Raw genomic sequence first — 26272 nt, forward strand, 5'->3', positions numbered from 1 at the left:
AAATAGGAGGAAATGCCTAAGAAGCTTGATAGGAAACGACTTGAAAGACAATCCCAGAGCGATACATCTGGTACTGAATCTGATGCTGGTTATCAGTACGACGTTCTTGGAAAAGTTCTTAGCGAAAGATCTGACTATCAAAGAGGTGTGGGTTATAGGGTTAAAGGCAAAGGAAGAAAATAATTTACTCAAAGTCAGTCGACGGTGCTTCCTCCGCCACCTACTGAAATGTTTAGCACTATGGTAGAAATATTCTCAACTATTCGTGACACATTTGGGAGTACTTTGACGCCTGAACAACATGCTAATTTATATAACCCACAGTTTGAGAATTTTATTCAAATGTATAGTCAATCGCAGTCGCTCCTCCACAACATCAACAACAACCTCTTTCACAGCAACAATTTTGGCCTTCTTCGCAGCATCAATTCCAAAATTTTTTGCAGCAACAACACCAGTCTTTTCCTCAACAACAACAACAGTCTGGTCCACAATTGGGAAATAAGTTCTTATATTGAACTCCATCAGAGTCTCCTCCGCTTAGCTCAAATTTTTGTTGATTTTAGATTATTTGGGAGTTCATCGCAGGAGCAACAATTTTTTCGACTCCTATTCTCAACCAGGGTCAGCTAGGGAATCCAACAATTGGTTTATCGTCAGATCAACCATATGTTCCTTCTCTGCCACAACCGTCGGGAACTCGTAATGACAATAATGCGGATCAAGACTTTATAACCCGAGAACCTTAATGAAAATTTTATGGAATAATTTGTTTATATTTTTAATAATTTAGTTTAATTTTGAAACACTGTAATAGAATTAACGTTAAAGTAGTTTGTTTTGAGATATTTTCAAATTATTTATAAATTTTATTGGAGTCAAATTATAATATTTGTAAGTGGATTAATTATATTTAAATTATTATTTATATATTTATAAATAATGATATATATAATAATTTTTAATTTTTTATATATTATTGATAATTATTCAAAAAATTATTTATATATTATTATTTATATATGTTATTATTATTTATATAATTATTAATTTTATTATAATTATTTTTTTATATATTTTTAAGCCCTACGGTAGGCATTAGCAGCGAGGTCCCGCCGCTAATGCCCTATGTCGATACCCCGCCGCTAATACTCTGGTGCTAATAATAGTATTAGCTGCGGAGACTAATTTCGCCGCTAATACTAATATTAGCGGGAGAAATCTGTCGCTAATAACTGATTGCGGCCGAATTGTGGGTTATTAGCGGCGGAGTCGTCCGCCACTAATTAAGAAATATGTTGTAGTGTAATGAATTTCAAAATATGATCATAAAATATCACCCAATTAATATTTTCTAAATTCAATGAATATCAAATGTTCATTTACCTCAATATTAATTCCTTTATCTTATTCTATAAATATAAAATATTTTAATATAAATTACTAGTGTATACTGTATAGTTCCTTATTATTTTAGAGTTTAAATTTTCTTTATGTACTTATAAGACATTGCTTTAGTTGAACATCCACAAATACAATATATCCTTATGTTAGATTATTAGTCTAACCACAAACATATTTATAAAGAGTTTCAACTAGTACTTTACTTGATTTGCAGTTCAAAGATTTACGTTGCAATCTTAAGTGTTTCTTCCCAAAATGATTTGATGAAGAAAAATAGCTTATTATAAAACTTCTTACCATATATATCTTTAGATAAATGTTCATGATATCTCTTAAATATCATTCATGTTATGTTTGTTTGATAGTAGTACCCCTTTGTGAAATGTGGGTCGGACCCATCTCAAAATATTTTTTTTTACACTAGTCACAATTATTTCATACTGCTAAAACGTGAATATGAAGATTGTTTTTCGCGTTAAATTTGGTTAAAATGACCCCCTAATAAAAAATTTGAAAACATTCTAGTTTTTGGTATAAATTTTAACAAGTTTTTCCTTACTATTACACTAGTTGTTATTCTCTTAAATTTTCACCCTACACATCTCAAAAACTCGTGAAATTTGATAGGGCTGTAGCCATGACCATTAATTGTGCATCACTTTTCTATTGGTCATGTTGAGAGAAAAATTAGTTTTCAAGCACTAACAATTGTTTTTATCGAAATAGTGAAAATCTCACATTTCTGATAGTGATATCCCTTTGTGAAATGTGGCTGTGAAATGTGGCTCGGACCCATCTCAAAATATTTTCCCCCACCAGTTACAATTATTTTATACTACTAAGATGTGAATATGAAGATTATTTTCGCGTTAAATTTGGTTAAAATGACCCCCTAATTAAAAATTTAAAAACATTCTATTTTTCAGCGTAAATTTTTAACAAGTTTTTCCTTACTGTTACAATGGTTATTATTATCTTAAAATCTCACCCTACACATCTCAAAAAATCATGAAATTTGATAGGGTCGTAGCCATGACCATTGTTCATCACTTTTCTATTGGTCATGTTGAGAGAAAAATTAATTTTCAAGTACTAACAATTATTTTTATCGAAATATTAAAAATCTCACATTTCTGATAGTGATACCCTTTTGTGAAATGTGACTCGGACCCATCTCAAAATATTTTTTCCCACAAGTCACAATTATTTTATACTACTAAGACGTGGATATGCAGATTGTTTTTTTTTTCGTTAAATTTGGTTAAAATAACCTCCCTAATTAAAATTTGAAAACGTTATAGTTTTCGGGGTAAATTTTAACAAAATTTTCCTTACTGTTACACTGGTTATTATTTTCCTAAAATCTCACCCTACACATCTCAAAAAATCGTAAAATTTTACACATCTCAAAAAATCGTAAAATTTGATAGGATCGTAGCAAGACCATTGTCCATCACTATTCATTGTAAATAGTATAGTATTTTAAGGTCCTCTCCTTTTTAGTTGAGAATGCTTGTAGAGTTGTACAAATTGATTGTTGGAGTAATGAAATTCATCTTATTCATCAAACAAAAAAATATATGCATATATCATAATCATATTCATCTTCTTCATATAATTAAACCTCAGGTGGGATATATGTTGAGGGAATACGTGTAATGAAGAATTATAAGAATTCGAAATGTTTATGACAAAAACCATTTAGAGAAAAATTTGCAAAGTTATCATAACTGCAAGTAACTAATTTATTAATAAGCAATAATACTAGAAAAAAAAAGTACATCCAACTATTTATTCTTGAAGTAACAAAGTTCTCCAAAATGAAGCTAGATTAATAATTCTAGGGCTAAGCATCACTACTAATTCTTTATCAAGGATATGACCAAGTTCACATGGTTCCATTTTTCATTGGCCATAGACTCATTGACCTTATTAGCAAACCTATCAAATAATTCATCCATTATAGTTTCTCCAAATTGTTTCACCAAAATAGGCTCCATAACTGCTCTTATGTAATCAGAAACATATTTCCCACTTTTGTGTTTTTCATTATTATTAATAGTAGTGAAGCCTGCATCCCAAGCTATTTCGAAAGTATTAAGCTTCTGTATACAGAAAGATCCTTCTTTTTCAATCAAACTTTTCACTTCTCTTGCACTTGGAAAATATAATGGCACGTTGTAATCATCCAGGCATTTTGCTTCAATTATATTCTGAAATAATACAGGTCATATATATGTATGTATATTCATTTAATTATTTAATAATATTACAATTAATATGTAATATTTAGTAATTAACATGTATAGACATATGTAGATATATATAGTCAATTGTTTAGTAGATCAGATGGCACACAAACAATAAATTAGTGAAAATGGAAATTACACATTTTACACATTTTATATGTGTTTATGTGTGTAAATACATACTTTTTTTTTTTTTCCAAAAAAATTATTTTATGGATAAAAATTACATATAAAAAAATGTGAAAAACATAATCGATTTCCCTAAAATGTCTGGTTACTATTAACAACTATTTATATACATACACTACAAGAAATGTCACTTTTGCCAGCACATTTTTGTGCTGACAAAAGTTGGTATTGCGCTGGTAAAATAGAATTTACTTGTGATGTGTTGGCAAAAGAGGGTTGGCAAATCAATGTTGGTATTAGAACTTTTGCCAGCATAAAATAAAAAGCGCTGGCAAAAATGACTTTTCCCAGCGCGTAAATGCGTTGGTAAAAGTTAGATTTTAACCACTGCAAATGTACGCTGATAAAACTTTGACCTCTTTACTAGTACAGTTTGCGAAATGTGCTGGTAAAATTTACTTTTACCAGCACAGTAGCGAAGTGACATTTCTTGTAGTGATATATATATATACTAGATAGATGCAACATGTCAAGTCACGTATGTTAATTTATTTTAGTTTTTAGTTTTTTGTATCATAATTTTAAAATTAATAATATTCAATATAGTGATAATTATTAAAATTAATTTATTATTAATTGCAACACAAAGGGTTAACTAACTACATATATGCTGACCCTTTACGTGACAATATCTAATAATTTATTATTTTTTTTATTTAAAAAAAAGTCACCCAATAATTTTTCATAAACTAAAATTTCTGTTATATAGCCATATTTTATATAGAATAGAGATATGTATGTTTTTTTAATTTTTTTAATAAAATATTAATGTAAATTAATAAATAAAATATACCTCTTTGACCATGTCATTCAGTGTCCTTCCCAGTATTTCATAAATACTCTTAGGAGAATTACTTTGAATACTTCCAAGGAATGTTAATATCATGATACCACCACTCACCATTTCCTCTGAACGATATCTTAAGAAATTTGTGAAATCCTTTTGAAATTGATCCAAATATGATTTGAACACCACAGCAAGACTTGTCTTCGTAATGTAAATGTTTCCTTTGTTATGTGCTTCTCCAGTTTGATCATCAACTAACCCTTTTGGAACCTTAATTTATATTTTATATTAATATTTATATGTGTAATTGATCATTAGTATTACTAGTGAAATTCAATAAATAAATATATAAATAAATAAATATAGTATTTAGCTACAAGTTGTGACTGTGTTTTAATTAGTTTTAGTTATTACCATAAGTATTATTGTGACTAGAAATACATTTAATCATAAGAAATTGTAATTTTTGTGACTAATACTTTTAGCTACGGACGTTTTAGTCACCATATAAGAATGATAATTTATAATTAGTCATAACTTTTTTACTTTTAGTTACAAATTTTGTTGTGACTAAAAGTAAAATTTTTTATTGTGATAGATTCCTATAACTACTATTCATTTTTGTACTCAACTTAAAAGTGTAATATGAGAGTTAGAGGACTGTTAAAGAGTGTATTGTGTATTTGATCGTTGCCTCGCATGTGAACTGAATTGTAATGGCGCTAGGCTAATCTCTCTTGTCTCAGATTGTAAAATCCCTTTGGAGATTAAATAAAGAAACCAGCCATTGATGAAGGCTGTTTTCTCATATATATGATCAATCTCTCTGTCTATATATTATTTTAGTTTTATTGTTTAGTTTGATTCTCATTCTCTTTGATTGAATTATGTTCTTGTATTGGTATAGTGTTCTACACCACAAGTGGATTCTGAGCTCAATGCTCGAATCATCAAAAGAACCTGGTGCAAGAATTGAAGAAAGCTTCAAGAATGACTGTGTAAAGTTCAAAGTTGATAAATTCACAGGCCACAATGACTTCGTTCTCTATGGAGAATTAAAATGAAAGCACTCTTAGTGCATACAAAGGCTTTATGAAGCCATTGATCCAAAGCTACATGCAGGGCCGGCCCTAGGCATAGGCGGGCTAGGCCCGTGCCTAGGGCCCACACTTTTCGGGGGCCCAAAATAAAAAAATAAAAAATATTATTAGGCTTTTATTTAAGAAAAATTTAAGTGTAATATAAACAACAAATATTTATAGCTTAGTTGGTTGAGGTGGAGGACATGATGTCCAAGGTCATGGGTTCAAATCCCATGACACTTTTTTTTTGATATATTTTTGAGGGCCCCAAAATTTAATTCGTCTTGGGCCCATAAATTTTCAGGGCCGGCCTACATGCAATAAACAATGAAGAAGATAATGATGGCAAGTTCAGTACTATCGAAGTAAAGGTTCATAGTATATTTTTACTCAGTCTTAGGGTGAAGTTCTTTGAGAAGTGTCAAATGAAGAAACAACAATTAGTTTGTGGAGCATTCGCGTCAGTTAAAATATCAGTTTTCTTTTAGAAATACTTGGCAGACAACTTAAATTTGAAGATAGAGATGTATACTATACGGATGGATATTGATGCTAAAGAACTCAAAAATGTTGTTGATTTCAATAAAATTATCTTGGAATACACAGGAGTCAAGCTTGAAATAGAGGACTAAGGTATAATCCTACTCAGTTCTTTGCCCACATCTTATGAACATTTTGTAGACACAATCTTGTATGGAAAAGATACTCTCACAATGACAGAAGTTAAAGTAGCCTTGAACTCAAAAGAAATTCAGAAAAGATCAAGGACATGGAAAAGGAAACAATGGCAACAAAGGTCACAACAACCATAAACCAAAGTCTAAATTCAAACAAGGGAAATTTTGCAATTACTGTAAAAGAGAAGGGCATTACAAGTCTGAATGCTACTACATAATGAACAAGTAAACCAGAGAAAAAAATCAAGAAAGAGGATAAGCTGATAGAGATTAACAAGCTAAAGTTGCAAGTTTTGAGATGAAAGACCATGGCATGGCCTAGAAAATTTTGGGAATTGAGGTTGAAAGACCATAACCAGCTGTATAATCAAACTGCATTAGAAGAAGTACTTAGATAAAGTACTATAAAAGTTCAAGACAAACAAGGCCAAAGGTGTAGCCACTCCTCTAGCTACACATGTCAAATTGTTTCAAACTCAGTGTCCACAAACAAAGAAAAATAGGAAAGCTATGGAAAAGGTACCCTATGCTAATATATATTAGGCAATTACTTGATGTATTCTATGGTTTGTACTAGACCAGATCTAATGCAAGCCTTAAGTGTTGTTAGTAGGTACATGACTGATCCTGGAGAGGATCATTGGAAAGCTCTCAAATGGATTCTGATATATGTCCAAGGGACAACAGATTTGGGACATGTTTTTAGAAGAAAATCAGGTCAACAAGCTGAAGTGTATGGCTATGTTGACACTAATTATGGAGCCAATATAGACACAAGGAAATAACTCACTGGTTCAGTGTTTTGTGTGTGAGGAAACATAGTGAGTTGAAAGTCTAATATGCAAAAGGTAGTTTCCCTCTCAACTACTAAAGCTGAGTACATGGCAACAGCTGAAGCCTTCATGGAAGCTCTGTGGTTGAAGGGTTTAACTCAAGAGATTAGTTTCAGGCAGAAATTGTGGACATCTTCTGTGATATTCAAAGTGCTCTGCCCTTCATTAAAAACCCTATGCTCCATGAAAGATCAAAGTATATAGACATCAAGTACGTAGTATTTTATAAGAGACGTTGTTGCCAAAAATCAAGTTCAAGCCAAGAAGTTCAATACTAAAGACAATGGTTGCTGATATGCTGACCAAGAGTGTGACCTTACAAAAGTTTAAACATTGTCTTAAACTCCTAAACATTGATAAATGTTGCAGTGTGGTTCAGCTACTCAGACAAATTTGTGCACATGTCTTGTTGACATGTCTAGGCACTTAATAGTACGTTGCATCTAGTTAGTTTCCTGTTATGTTTCCTAGTTCGAGTACTATATATAGAAGCCTATCACCATTACTGATTTTTGTACTGAACTTAAAAGTTTGATATGAGAGAGTTGGAGGGAGTGTTAAAGAGTGTATTGTGTATTTCACTAATGCCTCTCTCTCATGTGAGCTAAATTATAACGGTACGTGTTAGGCTAATGGATCTTGTCTCGAATTGTAAAATCTCTTTGGAGATTCAATAAAGAAACCAACCATTGTTGAAGGTTGTTTTATCATATTAATCTCTCACTCTCTTCTTATTTTGATTTTAGCTTGGTCATTCTAATTCTCTTGACTGCATTGATTGAATTGTTTTCTTGGTATAGTATTCTGCACCACAAAAATTATATATTCGACTAGTAATTTGGTCTCTCGTTATTGGAGAACATTGTCCCACATAGATTAAATGTAAAAGTATTGAGCCATATATAAGAACATGGGATACTCCACTCATAACCAATTGGTTTTGAGATGGAACCACATGATTCTCATCATGGTATCAGAGCCATATCCTTAGTGGGCTTTCGATCCACACCTATCCAAACGGTTAGCCAGCCGCACGAGATCCAAATGGTGCAAAGACGCACATAGATTAAATGTAAAAGTATTGAGCCATATATAAGAACATGGGATACTCCACTCATAACCAATTGGTTTTGAGATGGAACCCCATGATTCTCATCATGGTATCAGAGCCATATCCTTAGTGGGCTTTCGATCCACACCTATCCAAACGGTTAGCCAGCCGCACGAGATCCAAATGGTGCAAAGACGGTTGAGATCCGAACAAAAATAAGCGAGCAAATAGAAAGGTGATTCAAGATTGGTGAGCAAAAATAGCAACCATCCATCTTGAGGGGGGATATTGGAGAACATTGTCGCACATAGATTAAATATAAAAGTATTGAGTCATATATAAGAACATGGGTTACTCCACCCATAACGGCCAATTGATTTTGAGATGGAACCACATGATTCTCATCACCCGTATAAAAACTTTAGCAATTATTATTTTTATAAAATTGTGTTTAGTTTTTATTAGAATAGAAAAGTAGTGACAATATACATTTTAAGAATCTATCTCTAACCTATATAAAAGTGAGAATGCTTATTTGGACCTTTTAATATTAAATTACAAAAATATCTTGAAGTTTTTTTAATTACCATAAAATCCTTCTATCATTTAATCATAAAAACACTCACATTCTTTTCTTCAAATAATTATTCAAATATTATTTTTTTTATATTAAATAAAAATGATTTTGTGACCATATATTAGAATGGCCAATTTATTAGAAAATTATTATAAAGTAGGATAAATAAGTTTTTTTTTTATATATATTAAATATTATTTTAGTGTGAATAAATCTAAAAAAAATGTGTGGATTTGTCTCACATTGCTCTGAGTGGTTTGTGGGATTTATATATTACACAAAGTAGCTACTAAGCCATAACTTTATAATGAAATTTTAGTAATTAGATAAATATTATATTGGTGTCATTAAATCTATATATATATATAAAAAAAAAAGAAAAAGATAAATAAATTCTTTATATTTTTTCTCCGGTCAATTATGACTAGATAGAATAGTTTTGCTCTTCATTTATGGGTTATTTGTCATATATATATACCTAAGTTTCATTCACTTATGTATCATTTATCACTATAAAAAATTGTAACTTTTAGTGACAATTTTTTAGTCACAATATAATTTTTTTACGACTAAATGTGACTTTAATTTAGTCACAACAAAATGTTACTTTTGACTAAAACATAGTATTTAGTTACAAGTTGTTACTAATTTAGTTTTAGTCATAACAAGTATTGTGATTAAAAATACATTTAGTCACAACAAATTTTAATTTTGTGACTAATACCTTTAGTCACGGACCTTTTAGTCACAACATAGGAATAATAATTTATAATTAGTCACAATTTTTTTACTAATTAGTCACAAGTTTTGTTGTTGAAAGTATAATTTTTTGTAGTGTATTTTTCTTAGACGAAATCTAATGTTACTTTTTCAAGCTAAAGATTCTAAAATAGTTTAAAATTTTTTAATAAATTTTAAATAATCGATTATGACAAATTAAAATTTACATGTTATTCTATGCACATAATTCTCCTATATATATATATATATATATATTTAGGGGCTTATATATATTAGGGGTATTATCAAACTACTCACACCATACAAATTGCATCACACCGCATAAAAAATGCAATTTGAAATTTTTTGTGGTGCAGTTGTAGTTTGTATTTTTGTCAAACTGCGCGGTGCGCTGCGTATAGTTTTGAATTTAATAATTACGGTTCGAACCGCACTGCACTATATAGTATAAAGTTACGAATTTTTACAATATGATTTTTTTTTCATATAAGAATAAATATATGTGTATATTACATTATTTTTTAGAGACAATTGATCAATATAATGAGTTGATGATTAGTATATATGTTATGATGTTAAAACTTTAATAAGATTTTTTTTTTGTATTGTTAAAATTTTATTAGATTTAATTTTGAATTTTTATTATAATATTTGATAATAATGATAGTGTAAACTGCTCAAACCGCACCGCACAACACCATATTTTCGCAATATAGTTTTTACAATTTTAAGATCTCGCAGTACGGTTAGGGTTTGAGAAAATACAAAAACCACATATGCGGTTTGGTTTTAAAAAAAAAATTATAACCCGCACCGTCAATACCCTTAATATATCTTTATATATTAAAAGTGCCTATCTAACGGCATTTCTTGGTTTAACATTCTTGGTTTAACAGAATATACTTAAAAATAAAAGAATATTCTGTTAAATTTAACGATTAGGTTTGATCTCCCGTTAAAAAATAAACCCAATAATTAAACCCAAAAAATTAAACAATCTTTTAAATAAACAATCTTTTAAATATTAATAATCTCTTTTTAAATTAAAAAAATCATCTTAGCCACATATCTCTCTAACAAACCTATCTTGGGAGAATATTAATAATTTTTTTATTTATTTTTTAAAAAAGAAAAATATAGATAAAATATTTAGAAAAGATAATATAAAAGAAGATTGATTGTGTTGGCTTAGAAATTTTTGGGCTTAGGCTTAAAAAAGTAATAAAAAAAAGGGCTATTTACAAAAATATGGGAAAATAAAGATAAGTTTTGATATATATGGCATAAAAACTTAATTACACTAAATATGGCATTTTTTTAAAAAACTTACAAATATGGGAAAAAGTCTTGAGGAATGCCATAAAAAACTTTAAATTTGTGTTTCTTTTTATTTATTTTTTCTTTTTTTAAAAAATAAAATACTAAAATAAATAAAAAATAATCTCAACTATAGATATTATTTTTTTTTACAGAAATTAAACTTATTTTTTTTATTTAAACTACTATTTTTTTTCTTTGTTTTTTTGTTAAAAACTAATTATTTCATTAAAAGAAGCAGAAAAAAAAAAAAAAAACCAGTTTCATCAACATCATCCTGAAGAAAAAACAATATAAAAAATTATAATCTAAAGATAATATAAACTTTAAAAATCAGTTTCTTTTCATCAACATTGAAAGAAACTATTAATTTCATTAAAAGAATAAAAAAAATAGTTTCATTATATTATTAGAATTTTTTTTCAAGTTATTTTTTTTTATTATTTTGTTTCTAGGTTGGAAACTTACACTTATATTTTGTTGTTAAATTATTGGTAGGCATTATGTGTTGTTTTGATTATATTTGTGATTAGTATTTTTTTTTTTTTTGTATATTTGTGTGTGTGTGTATGTTTTTATTTGATTGTCTGATGAAACTGGTTTCAATTAACTTTATTATTAACATTTGTATTTTGTTATGATTTTTTATAACGTCAAAACTGGTTTCACATGTCGAAACCGGTTTCACGGAGTTTTAACTGTTCTGTAATGGGGTTGCTCAATTTTTATGATATTATTATATATTTTTTAGTTTGTATAAAACCAGTTTTATTATTGTATGATATTTGAACAACAATTTTTATTTTATTTTAATTAATCAGTTTCTGACACACATATTATTTAATTATTTTCATAACTGGTTTTTTTAAGTAACTAGTTTTTATAACTATTTTTTTTTTTATTGTTGTTCATAATTGATTTTTATTCAATTTTTTATTAATTTATTTCAAGAAACTGGTTTTTATTTGTTTATTTTTATTTTGGTTGTTTTACTAACTGGTTTCTCACATTCCACTGTTTTTTTTTTGTTATTCTTTTATGATTTTTATTGCACTTTTGTCTCTTTAATTTTCTTTGTTTCTTTTTTTCTCTTTGATTTTAATTTATGATTCTCTTTGTTATATTTGTTGCATATTGTATGTTTAAATTAACTCTAATTTTTGAGCAAGCAAATAAAAAATTAAATGCCAAAATAAAGAATGAAGTTAAAAGTTTGATTATTAGGTATTGATATAAAATTTATATGTTCGAAACTGGTTTTTAAATTTAGTATCGTTAATTTGTAAAAGTTTAGTTATTAGGCATTGTGTATTTTTTATTATGTTATTGATGAAACTATTTTTTTTTTTTTGCCTCTTTTAATGAAATAATTCGTTTCTTTTAATATTGATGAAACTGGTTTTTAAAGTTAGTATCGTCTTTAGATTGTAATTTTTTTTCATTATCTTGTTGATGAAACTATTTTTTGTATTCTTTAAATGAAATTATTAGTTTCTTTTAATGTTGATGAAACTAGTTTTTAAAGTTTGGATTCTTTTTAGATTATGATTTTTTATATTGTTTTTTTTATTTTCAGGATGATGTTGATGAAACTGGTTTTTTTTTTCTGCTGTTTTTAATGGAATAATTAGTTTTTAACAAAAAAAAAATAGTAGTTTAAATAAAAAAAACAAGTTTAATTTTTGTAAAAAAAAAATGAAATATAAAAATGTCCACTTATTATATATATTAAGAGAAAAAAATTAGGTTGAGAAAAAAAATTAAAAAAAAAAGAGACACAAAGAGAAATTAGAAAAAAAAAAATAGAGAGAGATAAGCGAAAGAAAGAAAAAAAAAAGTAGGAACTGACTTAAAAGTTGAAAAGAAAAAAGAGAGCCAAAATTGACTAAAAAATATATAAAAAAGACAAAAAAAAAAAAACTTTTTGAAGTTTCAATAAGTAAAAAAGAAAAAAAATTAATAAAAGTATAAAAGTAAAATGTTCTTGTCAAATTAAAAATGTAATGTTTGAAAAAAAATGTACTATTTGGTGTAAATTTTTCAAATAAAAAGAAACCCTAAAATGTAAGTGTAAAATAAATTAAAAAATAAATAAAACTAATTAAGCTAAAAACATAAACATAAAATATGGGATTGTGTAATACCCGGTAAAAAAATATACATATATTTTAAATTTTATTTGTTATACAATTTGTGTGAGAATAAATATTCATTTATTTCTACTAATAGTGAATAGAGACTATTGCTTAGAATAGTATTGATAGATTTCTAAACATAGTTGAAATTATAGTAAGTGTCAAGGTAAAATTATGGTGTTTTTACGAATTAGGATAATTACTCAATTAAAGCCCAAAATGAAAGTCTATTAGAGTTTTGTAGATTATTTAGTGGGTTTAATCTATTGTATGAAGTGCATTAAATAACATTATAATGGAATTAATGTCACAAAAATTCGTAGGTTTTGATAAATTCGCAGGATTAAAAACTGTTTTACTAAAATGATCATATCTAGAGTTTTAGAGCTCCGATTAAGGTGATTCCAGTGGCGTTGGAAAGATAATTCAAAGATCTATAAATTTTGTAGAAATAGTTATATCATAATTCGGAATTTTTCTAGGTGAAAACTGAGGCTAAAGTTACGAAATAAAGGGCTTACTTTTAAAATTTAAAAATTTAGATATTTGTTGATTTAATAATATTTTAGCATTTTATTATATATTATTATTTTTAGTTAACCTAAACCTATCAGAATACGATATCTCATAATCTTTTTATAAAACCCTAAACTATCATAGTTTTATTTTTCCTCTCCAAACCAATTAGTCAAAGCCTCATTCTTCTTCATGTTTGCTCCTCTCAAACCTTCCACAATTCTTCTTATTTTCTACCTTCATTCTTAAAGTTTTGGATTTATAATCAAGGCTTGCGGGCTTGAGACATTGAATAGAAATATGTGAAGAGGTATGAAATATTTTCTTGCTCAATAATGCTAAATGTTATCTAGGGTTCGGATCTATTATATTTTTTCGTTTTCAGAAAAACAAGTTTCAGTAAAGTGATGATATCTCTTGATATTGATCCGTTTTTAGAGATTTTTATATCGTTGGAAAGCTTATTCGATTTCCCATAAGTTTTATGAAGAAACTTTTTGTTAATTCGAAGTCATACTATGTCAAAAAGTTAGTTTTATTCAATATCATGTGATTCGTTTCTTGAATCTTGTTCTTGCAAAACTGTTTTGGTAAAATTATAATATCTCTTTGAATATAATTCCAATTTCAAATATTTTGGTATCATTGGAAAGGGAATTTAATTTCCTAAAACTTTGATGAAGATGTTATCTTCTAGTTCTGAACCATTCAATGTCAAAAGTTTGTATTTTTGCTAAGTTGTGTAATTCGTTACTCCATATTCTTTCTCAGAAATAGTTTCAGTAAAAAATTCATAACTCCCTCAGTTTTAATCCATTTTTAATGATCTTTATATCATTAGAAAGATAATGAAATTTTCTATAATTTTTATGAAGAGAACTTTCACATATTTGTTGGTCAAAAATAGTGATCTTTCTGCTGTACTGTAAGAGTACGAATTTTAATGTTAGGGCCTTGAACCATGTGTTGTTATAGGTAGTAGTGACGAGATAACAAGTCTTAAGCAGTGGGATTTGAGGATCTTGTCCTCGACAAGAAAATTTATTGAGGTGCTTGGAGTAGCAAGAAGGTGTTCTTAACAACTGAGGTAAGAAGAGTGGACATCTGTGCACAGGGTGTATGTTGAAACATACAATTGTATTATGGGTTTGTATTTACATGTTTTATGGTAGATTGTTGTTTTATGTTAATGTTATTAGTGTGTGATAGTGATAAGGCTTTTGACTGTTTGTGTGAGGATAGCACTTATAGGATAGGTTTTCTGCTGCTGGTGTGAGCATAGCACTGCAGGATATATTTTTGGCTGCTTGTATGGGTTTACTTGCAGGTTATCCTTTCATGGGTGAGTACAACTTGTGATAAGGGATTGCCCTATTGGATGTCGAGTGTGAGAACAGCACAAGGCAGGGCAAGTTACACTTCATGTCTGATCAACATGAGTGGGAGTAGATTATCGTATGTGAGGACAATGTGCGATAAGATACTATGTGTTATGTGTGTGAGTATAGCATGCATTAAGATTACACTTTGATATGATGTTGTATTGTATGTGAGAATAATATGTGATATGACATGTTGTTATATGTATGCAAGTATGGTATGAATTAATTTGATGTTGTGATATTGTTATACTTATGACTATGTTATCTAGTTGGGGGGTTATGTCCTACATAGCTCTTCTTACTGGGCGTTAGCTCACGGGTACTCTGTGTGCAGGTAAAGGCAAAACTATATAGTGAGGGTGGCGAGCTCGAGGCGTGGATTACATGTTAGGGGATTGTCACGATGTTTTGGTTTAAAAATATTTCATTTAGGATTATGATTCAAATAGTTTTTGTAAAGCTTTATATTTTAAGGTTATGAATAAATAAATATTTTGTTTTAAAAATAATGAGATCTCATGCTTAGTTATTTTTCATTAAAGAAGTCTTTTATTGTCTTTATCTTAAATGGTTTTAAACGGACTAGCTAGTGTGACGTCTCGGGAAATCGGGGCGTTACAATATGGTATCAGAGCAATACGGTCCTAAAGGATGTGGTTGACCCTAACATGTAAAGTTCATTGCCACAAGACGAGCTCGACTCAGTGTACTGTAAGTTTTAGTTAATCTGTTCATGTTAGTCTTACATATTTTATGTTGCGTTACATCTTCAGTGTAACTAGAAGTTTTCTTTGTGTTTAGAAGATTATGTTTTAAAATTTTATGGGTAGGATTCGATCAATGAGATATTTTTGGAAGAAAAAAAAAATTAAGAAAATGTTTCAAGGTATTGCTATATTACGTAATTTAAGTTTGATTTTTTGATAAGTTGTACTTATTTTCATAAATAAGGAGCATAAGAAGAGTATTTTTCAAAAGAAATTGTGTTATAAGCAGATTGGAATAGAGTATGTTAGGAAAAAAAAAAGAGAATTTAGTTGTTATATTAGTATTTCTAACGAGAGTGTATGTTTCAGGTTTAATAAATTAGACATATATAACTATTGGTACGTTCTTAAGTTTAATTTTTTTAAGTGTTAATGGATAGATAATTTTAAGCTCTACTCTTTTATTAGAGATAATTAAGTTGAATTTTGGTTAAGGGTGAAATCTAATCATTAAGGTTATAATAGAAGAATAGATTGTGACAGTCAGTAGCCCCGTGATTCGTAAGGAAATTAGATAGTTTTGTTTGTGTTTATTTGCATAAATTTAAACTCTTTATGTATTGGAATATGGTTTATGCTTTGTTATTATGAATATGTATGTGGTACTGAGAATGTGTGGTATGGACACAATATGAGTTTATGAATTGATATATTGATTAGGTTTGTTTTGACTTGTATATGTTGTATGTTGCATTCATATATTGTGTGTTGTATGCTGCAAGTTGTATGCTAACGTCTCAGGTAAAGTGAGGGACCATGGTGGGGTATGATACGGGGTAAGGCCGTTGAATGTAGAGATACCCTACCCTGCATTTTTCTGAGTCGTGTTTGAAATTATTATGGTGGGGTATGATACGGGATAAGGCCGTTGAATGTAGAGATACCCTACCCTACATTTGTCTGATTCGTGTATGACATTGTTATAGTGGGGTATGATACAGTGATGTTACTGTTGAATATAGAGATACCCTATCTTATAACAATGGTAGGGCTACATAGGCCCAGGTTATTATATGGGCAGATTAGGCCCAGGATATTGTAAGGCCAGGCTAGGCCCAGGTTATGTAAGGAATGACTATGATATGCCAATGTTATGGTAAAGACATGATATGATTGAAATAATTTTTATATGTTATTGCTATGATTGTGCTATGAGTATGATGTTAGGGTTGTGATCCCTACATATATGTAATGGTTTCGTTTAGTACAAATAAATGGTATATGATTAAGCGAGTAAAGAAAAATATATATGAGAATTGGATTAAGCGATTTTCGTTCTCGAGTTATTCTTAGAAAGAGTGATTTTGATAGAAAATTTTATTCATATTTCATTAGTTGGATGGATTAGTAAATGTTTCTTTTATAGTGATATGCATGTAGCTCATTCCTGAGAGTATGTTAACTTGTATGCTTCTAAGCCTATATATTGGCTAGCTCGCATGTGTAAGAAGACCTTTAACGATCTTTAGCTTACATGTAGTTCATGTAATTTATAGAAGACATGTGGTCTGTTTGAATGACATCGGTTTGTTGATGATATATTGGATCGTTATGTGTAGGGCAACATTCTTAATAATTATGCTACGTAACTATAATAACGGAATTGTAGCTTTATGGAGGAAATTAAGTTAAAAAAAAAAATTAACATTCAATGAAAGATTGGGAACAATTAAAGAGAAGTTTGCATAAGTTCTTCTACCCTACTCCTTGTTGTTTGTTATTTTTGTATTGTATAATGTGTTCTCAAGTGGCATATAAGGATGTTCATAAGAGAAGAGTTTTTTTTTATATAAAATTGCGAGCATGTTATTGCAAAATTTATGTATTTAAAGCACGTATATGTAAGTATTGTGATGGAGTATGTTTGTTATTTAAGTAATATATAAAGGAATAACAATACTTAAATTAGGTTGTATATGTTATATGTGTTGTAGTTTGACCAATAAGATAAAAGTTAAGTACATATTTGTTGGGTCCATAAGGTAGATAAGGAGGTCATGTAATAAGTGGTGACAAACATGAAGTCCCTCGTGTATTTGGTAGTTACATTTCGAGGACGAAATTTCTTTAAGGAGGGTAGAATGTAATACCCGGTAAAAAAATATACATATATTTTAAATTTTATTTGTTATACAATTTGTGTGAGAATAAATATTCATTTATTTCTACTAATAGTGAATAGAGACTATTGCTTAGAATAGTATTGATAGATTTCTAAACATAGTTGAAATTATAGTAAGTGTCAAGGTAAAATTATGGTGTTTTTACGAATTAGGATAATTACTCAATTAAAGCCCAAAATGAAAGTCTATTAGAGTTTTGTAGATTATTTAGTGGGTTTAATCTATTGTATGAAGTGCATTAAATAACATTATAATGGAATTAATGTCACAAAAATTCGTAGGTTTTGATAAATTCGCAGGATTAAAAACTGTTTTACTAAAATGATCATATCTAGAGTTTTAGAGCTCCGATTAAGGTGATTCCAGTGGCGTTGGAAAGATAATTCAAAGATCTATAAATTTTGTAGAAATAGTTATATCATAATTCGGAATTTTTCTAGGTGAAAACTGAGGCTAAAGTTACGAAATAAAGGGCTTACTTTTAAAATTTAAAAATTTAGATATTTGTTGATTTAATAATATTTTAGCATTTTATTATATATTATTATTTTTAGTTAACCTAAACCTATCAGAATACGATATCTCATAATCTTTTTATAAAACCCTAAACTATCATAGTTTTATTTTTCCTCTCCAAACCAATTAGTCAAAGCCTCATTCTTCTTCATGTTTGCTCCTCTCAAACCTTCCACAATTCTTCTTATTTTCTACCTTCATTCTTAAAGTTTTGGATTTATAATCAAGGCTTGCGGGCTTGAGACATTGAATAGAAATATGTGAAGAGGTATGAAATATTTTCTTGCTCAATAATGCTAAATGTTATCTAGGGTTCGGATCTATTATATTTTTTCGTTTTCAGAAAAACAAGTTTCAGTAAAGTGATGATATCTCTTGATATTGATCCGTTTTTAGAGATTTTTATATCGTTGGAAAGCTTATTCGATTTCCCATAAGTTTTATGAAGAAACTTTTTGTTAATTCGAAGTCATACTATGTCAAAAAGTTAGTTTTATTCAATATCATGTGATTCGTTTCTTGAATCTTGTTCTTGCAAAACTGTTTTGGTAAAATTATAATATCTCTTTGAATATAATTCCAATTTCAAATATTTTGGTATCATTGGAAAGGGAATTTAATTTCCTAAAACTTTGATGAAGATGTTATCTTCTAGTTCTGAACCATTCAATGTCAAAAGTTTGTATTTTTGCTAAGTTGTGTAATTCGTTACTCCATATTCTTTCTCAGAAATAGTTTCAGTAAAAAATTCATAACTCCCTCAGTTTTAATCCATTTTTAATGATCTTTATATCATTAGAAAGATAATGAAATTTTCTATAATTTTTATGAAGAGAACTTTCACATATTTGTTGGTCAAAAATAGTGATCTTTCTGCTGTACTGTAAGAGTACGAATTTTAATGTTAGGGCCTTGAACCATGTGTTGTTATAGGTAGTAGTGACGAGATAACAAGTCTTAAGCAGTGGGATTTGAGGATCTTGTCCTCGACAAGAAAATTTATTGAGGTGCTTGGAGTAGCAAGAAGGTGTTCTTAACAACTGAGGTAAGAAGAGTGGACATCTCAGGTAATGTGGTGTATGTTGAAACATACAATTGTATTATGGGTTTGTATTTACATGTTTTATGGTAGATTGTTGTTTTATGTTAATGTTATTAGTGTGTGATAGTGATAAGGCTTTTGACTGTTTGTGTGAGGATAGCACTTATAGGATAGGTTTTCTCGTCGGTGTGAGCATAGCACTGCAGGATATATTTTTGGCTGCTTGTATGGGTTTACTTGCAGGTTATCCTTTCATGGGTGAGTACAACTTGTGATAAGGGATTGCCCTATTGGATGTCGAGTGTGAGAACAGCACAAGGCAGGGCAAGTTACACTTCATGTCTGATCAACATGAGTGGGAGTAGATTATCGTATGTGAGGACAATGTGCGATAAGATACTATGTGTTATGTGTGTGAGTATAGCATGCATTAAGATTACACTTTGATATGATGTTGTATTGTATGTGAGAATAATATGTGATATGACATGTTGTTATATGTATGCAAGTATGGTATGAATTAATTTGATGTTGTGATATTGTTATACTTATGACTATGTTATCTAGTTGGGGGGTTATGTCCTACATAGCTCTTCTTACTGGGCGTTAGCTCACGGGTACTCTGTGTGCAGGTAAAGGCAAAACTATATAGTGAGGGTGGCGAGCTCGAGGCGTGGATTACATGTTAGGGGATTGTCACGATGTTTTGGTTTAAAAATATTTCATTTAGGATTATGATTCAAATAGTTTTTGTAAAGCTTTATATTTTAAGGTTATGAATAAATAAATATTTTGTTTTAAAAATAATGAGATCTCATGCTTAGTTATTTTTCATTAAAGAAGTCTTTTATTGTCTTTATCTTAAATGGTTTTAAACGGACTAGCTAGTGTGACGTCTCGGGAAATCGGGGCGTTACAGATTGGATAATAAGTTTATAAAAATATGGCATATCAAATACCATAAAAAATTTTAAATGTGAAAAAATGCCATAGAAGAGTGGCAAACCTAAAAATGCCATATTTTTCTAACTTTGTTATGAAATCCCATATTTCATGTAATTTTCACTAAAAAAAAAGATAAAATGGACTGTAATTAGTATTTACCTTATATGTTTGTGCTTATTTTTAGTTTTATTTTTAATTTTACCACCAAGAGGACAAGGTTGAAAAATATTAGAATATGAAAATATTATTGGTGCTTATTAGTAATTTGCAAAGAATGTGAAAGTCTATAAATATATAGTTGTGTAGCTATTATTAGATATGAAATGAGATAATAGAACTTTTTTCAATTAGAAGATTAATGTACATTTTACTATTAATAACATACATTATTATAACACAACTATATTTTACTTACTAAATATACTGACACATATTTTATTTTTATAAAACAAATCGTTCAAATAATTATACTATTTTAATTATTAATTCAAATAAAAAACTAAAATATTAAATAAAACTAACACTACGTGGCTTGGCACGTAACCATCACCTAGTATTTATATCTTTATATATTAAAAGTGCCTATGTAACGGCAATTCTTGGTTTAACAGAATATTCTTTACAAATAAAAGAATATTCTGTTAAATTTAACCCCAAAAAAATCAATATTCTGTTAAATGAAAGCCATAACCAAAAAAAAAAAAAAAGAAGGATAATGATTAAATGAAAGCCCACCAATTTCAGCCCATATGACTGTCCCAGCCCGCCTGGAGCCCCACTAACCCGCGACACGGTTCGCTCAGTCAGCGCCCCCTTCCCATCTCTCTTTTTCTCATATATCTATTTATATAATATATCAAACAATAAAATATAAACAATGATTTCTATTCAAAAATATATATATATACATAAACAATGATTTCATTTGTTTATTTCTTTATCTCCTCCACTTTTAAAATTTGATCTTTCTTTATACATTCTTCGTAGAAGGGTATTAGAATTTAGAAGCCACATAAATGGATTTCGGTATATTGGTGATGGGAGTTTAGGCCTGAAAAATTTGGAGAGTTGAGCTAACGTGGTGGACTGGAATGTTAGATCATTGGTGATAATCTTTTTTTTTTTTTTTTAATTAAGACACAAATTTTATCTAGAAGGTTTGAGAACTGTCTGCTAACTTATGTAAGATTGCTAATTTTAACCCTATTTCATCTTCAATTTGTAAGAAATGAGAGTTTTGTTGTGGGCTAGACTCGGAATGTCTTCATTTAATATTGTTATTTTGGTGCTAAATAAGTGGGAAAATGTTTGCATGAAGGGGGAGAATCCACGTTGCAAAAATAATTTTCCAAAAAAGTATGCTCCATTTACGTCTGTTGGAAATGACTGTTTCCCTATTTATAGGCGTTCAAATAATGGTGTGACCGTAAAGGTCAGAGGGGCAACATTAGACAATCGTTGGGTTGTTCCCTACAACCCATATCTCCTTGCCACATTTGACTGCCACATGAATGTAGAAATTTGCTCTACAGTGAAGGCGGTAAAGTATCTCTATAAATACATTTACAAAGGCCATGATCGTGTTGCATTCAACTTGGTCTCCGAAACAAACAACCAACAAGTTGATGAAATACATCGATTCCGACATACTCGATGGATTGCTGCCCCTGAAGCAATGTGGAGAATATACGGATTTATTGTAAATGAGATGTCCCCAGCAGTATATAGCTTGCATTTACATCTCAAGAATCAGCATACGGTTACATTCCGAGGAAATTCTGACCTGTCAAACATTGCTAATTCGGAACATTACAAAAAATCTATGTTAACAGAATTCTTTGAATTAAATAAAGTAGATGAAAAAAATAATAATGGGAACAAAGATGATTGTTCAAACTAAGAGAGGTACTTATATACTAACTACTACCATATATATTTCTATCAATTTCGTACACTCAAGTATTCTGAAAAAATTATTTTCCTACAGGACTGTCGTTGTCAAGCCGTGAATCAAGTACAATCGAAATCAATCCTGACAATTATGAAGCAACTACTCTTCATCAATGGTACGACTCTTAAACAAATTGATTTACCTTCATTAAATATCATTTTTTGATTAAATAATATTGATTGTTTATTACTTTAATAAGTAAGCTAACATTTAAATTACAATGTCAAGGGCTGAAAATAACAAAGCAGACATAAATAATATTATTATTCAAGCACCTACATATCAGTATTCTCCAAATTCATCTGCTGCAAAACGAGAATATGTTAAGAACAACGAAGTTACCGATTTGGTAAAGCAATTAAAACCAACTCAGGTAAAAAGAAAATATATAGTAATACTTAACACTTTCAAATGTATAATATATATTGCTTAGTAATTACTAATTACTATCTTGAGACATCACCAATAATGTACTATTATTGCTTAGTAATATATTTATGATTGCGACATATATATTCCGTTGTTTCTTTGGCAGAGATTTTGATCATATTTCACATTACTTGTTAGTGGTTATTATATTTAACAGCCTAGAACAAGAAAAATAAATTTATATATTCGATTGTCATTGCTCCCATTTTATTATAAATTTATTTGTTTTATGTGTTTTAAGAGGTTAATAATATTGAATTAATTAAAAGTCATTGATTTTTTTTGTAATTAATATACACAAAAAATTAATTAAAAATCATTGATTTTTTTGTACTTAATATAATATTGAATTCTATTACATATGTAGTTTTTTTTTTTTTGTTTGCAGAAAGCATATTATTGGATTGAAGCTGAAATCATATTAAAAAATATCAACCAAGATTTTTATTACATGTCGTGTGATTTTTGTAATAAGAAACTTATGTTCTACAACGACAACGAAGAAACAGATTGTGAAAATCCAAAATGCGGAAAAAGATGTCTTCCTACACCACGGTAAGCACATTATAACTAAATTAATATTTGAACTTCTTGCATATTCATACTAACCGTTACATATTCTGTATAAATTATTAGTGCAAGGACATATGTACAACTCGACGATGGTACAGAGTTGCTAGATGCTGTGATGTTCGGTGATGTTGCAGAAAACATATTCTCATGTACTGCAGTTCAATTAAGATCATATTCGGACGAGGTAACTATAAAAAAATAAATATGTAAAAATTATACATTTTCGTACATAGAAATACATTAAAACTTATAACTAATCATTTTTTTTTTTACAGAAACATAAGTTGTTTGTCCAAAAAACTACGAAGCAATTATCAGCCAAAAAATGGAGAATTCAGTTGTACGTAGATGCAAACCGAACAATGACTTCAAAGTACAATCAGTTCACCATTCAAGCAGTTGAACCAATGGAAGATTAGGAAGAAGTTACCTTTTTTTTTTTTTTTACAATAATTTTATTTTATTTAGTGCTGAGACTTTTCTTGCTGCTGAGCTTGTTTTTCTTTCTCTTGACTTGTTATTTATGGATTTACATGGAGTAGTGTATGCAAGTATTTCATATACCCAATTTTCTAAAAGTAAATAATAAGTATTATTTTATTATGATTTATATATACCTAATTATATTTTACCAACCAATTATAATAGCACAAATATTAATTTGATAAAACAAATTATTCGTATGATCATACCTTTACATACAATCTAAATAAGAAGAAATAAAAAAAAATAACTAAACTTTACCTAAAACTAATCTTTACGTGCCTCGACACGTAACTCCTACCTAGTATATATATATATATATATATATATATATATAATGTAAAAAATGAGTGCTTGGGGGTTCGAGTTTATGGGAGTATGAATGTGAAACTAAACCTATGTTTGGTACAATTTTAGCAAAAAACTTATAATTTCGATAGTATAAATTATTTAAAATTTTTAAAAAAATACATAATATATTAAATAATTAAAATGCATTCCATCATAAACAAAATAAAATTATTTTAAGTGCGAAAAATATGATAGGGATATATATTATGCAACCAATTCTTTTGGTGTATTTAAAGTTTCTAGGGATAATTTTAATCTTACAAATGATTAATAATTTTTTATAATAATTATTAAATAAAATTATATGAGATTCAATAATTATATAAATAGTAGTATAAAATATTATAATAATGTTAAATATTACTAAGTCTTTTGATATTTCTTATATTAATATAATCATATAAATATTTTAGCTATGATTTTCACTAGTCTGGTAAAGAAAAAGAAATTGACTAGTAATAATATTAAACTCACAACGACATAGAAATCTACAACTATCACACACTTTTATAATAATATTAACAAGATTTATATATTAAAATAGTGTTCTTGAAAGTTTAGGGCCTTTTGTAGATATTTTTTTTTTATCCTTAGACTGGGTGGCCTTTAGGCAGCAGGCCTATCCTATTTTAATTTACACTATTAAAAAGTTATTTTTTGTGATAATCTTTTAGTCACAATATAATTATTTTTGGCTAAATATAATTTTTGTTCACAACAAAATGTTACTTGATTAAAACATAATATTTAGATACAAGTTGTCATCAATTTAGTTTTAGTTACAACAAATTGTAACTTTTGTGACTAATACATGTCACGGACCTTTTAGTCACAATATAAGAATAATGATTTATAATTAGTCACAATTTTTTCACTTAGACTCAAAAATTTTATTATGATTAAAAGTAAAAAAATTTGTAGTGTAAGAACCGACCTTCTTTGAGGATCTTGTAGTTATAGGCTTAGCCCATCTATGCATAGAACAAACTCAATAATATGATAAAAGTAATAAATTTGATTTAATTTAAAATAAACAAACCTTGGACAACCAATGCAAACTGGAAGAAGAGTGAACAACATGCATGGAATTGTTCGGAAAAAGCCTTCCATAGAAACTCCCTGGCATAGCTGTGATAAAGCATGGCCCAAACTTGTCACCTTTTTCTTTCTTAAGCTTTTCATAGAAGCTCGATAAAGATCGGAAGACGACATTGAAATCGTTCCCAAGAAGATCATTAAGGAAAACTTGGAAAGTTGGTGAGTTGATGTTCAAGGATTGGCAAGAGGCTTCAATGATGTCAAAAATGTTGGAGACTGCAGTGAGTGTGTTGGGGCCTGAGGAACAACCCAAGTCTGCTATTCGCAAACACTTTGGCAACACTTTATTACAATAAATTGTAATACTTTCATCTAGTGTTGGTCTCGTATTTGATATCACCTCTCTCTATTATATTTTTATTACAAAACAACGCAAATATTAATTAACAATGTAAAAGTTAAAACAACAGGATTATAAAGAAAGATTGAATGAACATACTTGAAGAGAGGAGTTGGTTGCGTAGCTAGTTTGGCCAACACCACCATTCATGTGGAGGATTTGCTCTACTACTTCCATTGTAATGTTATTATTATAGCTTTTGCTATATTATTATTATTTTCAAATGAGAATACATTTAATCTTAATTGGGTTAATTATCATGTGTTTATATTTATAGTGGTAGCTTTTTTTTTTTTTGGTTAATAGTAATAAATTATAATAGTAGTTAGAGGATAATACAATATTTGTTATAACAATTTCTTTCTTTCTTTTTTTTAAAAAAAAAAATAAAAATTGAAAGAAGAGATATTCCCATAGAAAGCTGTGAACAATTGACTCAAACACAATCTAGTAATTAAATTCAGCCACCATTGGACCACCATGGTAAAGTTAGAAGAGAATAGAAGGAAGAAGAGAGTATTATGGGTAATAATATAAAGTGCATGTACCTATTTATTTTTATTTTTATTTTTTTTTTAATTTTGATAAGCTTGTGTTTAAAAAATTTAATATGCACCAAATATATACATATAAATTCAAAATTCCCTAATTGTTATATCAATTAGTTACAATTTTTACAATTTATCTATATATTTATGTTTAATAAAGAATATC

General features: G+C 28.7%; 2 protein-coding genes across 4 annotated transcripts; one reads left to right on the top strand and one right to left on the bottom strand.

Annotated features, from left to right (window-relative positions):
* Positions 1-2250: 2250 nt before the first annotated feature.
* LOC115724673 (probable caffeine synthase MTL2) lies at positions 2251-25876 on the bottom strand. Of its 3 annotated transcripts, XM_061117553.1 has the most exons (5): positions 25658-25823; positions 25160-25564; positions 4636-4899; positions 3252-3617; positions 2251-2296 (listed from the first exon to the last, which is right to left on the bottom strand). In XM_061117553.1, the coding sequence occupies exons 1-4, from the start codon at positions 25733-25735 to the stop codon at positions 3264-3266; spliced, it is 1101 nt and encodes a 366-aa protein (XP_060973536.1). In that variant the 5' UTR covers positions 25736-25823; the 3' UTR covers positions 2251-2296; positions 3252-3263. The 3 variants fall into 3 exon arrangements, with proteins under 3 accessions (XP_060973536.1, XP_060973535.1, XP_060973537.1); XM_061117552.1 differs by lacking the exon at positions 2251-2296 and having other exon boundaries at positions 3132-3617; positions 25658-25876; XM_061117554.1 differs by lacking the exon at positions 2251-2296 and having other exon boundaries at positions 3132-3617; positions 4744-4899; positions 25658-25825.
* LOC115723800 (uncharacterized) lies at positions 22490-23889 on the top strand. Its single transcript, XM_061117555.1, has 4 exons — positions 22490-22657; positions 23102-23268; positions 23350-23470; positions 23562-23889. The coding sequence occupies exons 1-4, from the start codon at positions 22505-22507 to the stop codon at positions 23703-23705; spliced, it is 585 nt and encodes a 194-aa protein (XP_060973538.1). The 5' UTR covers positions 22490-22504; the 3' UTR covers positions 23706-23889.
* Positions 25877-26272: the final 396 nt, after the last annotated feature.

Source organism: Cannabis sativa, chromosome 6 (genome assembly GCF_029168945.1).
Source record: "Cannabis sativa cultivar Pink pepper isolate KNU-18-1 chromosome 6, ASM2916894v1, whole genome shotgun sequence".
In the NCBI taxonomy this organism is placed as follows: Eukaryota; Viridiplantae; Streptophyta; class Magnoliopsida; order Rosales; family Cannabaceae; genus Cannabis; species Cannabis sativa.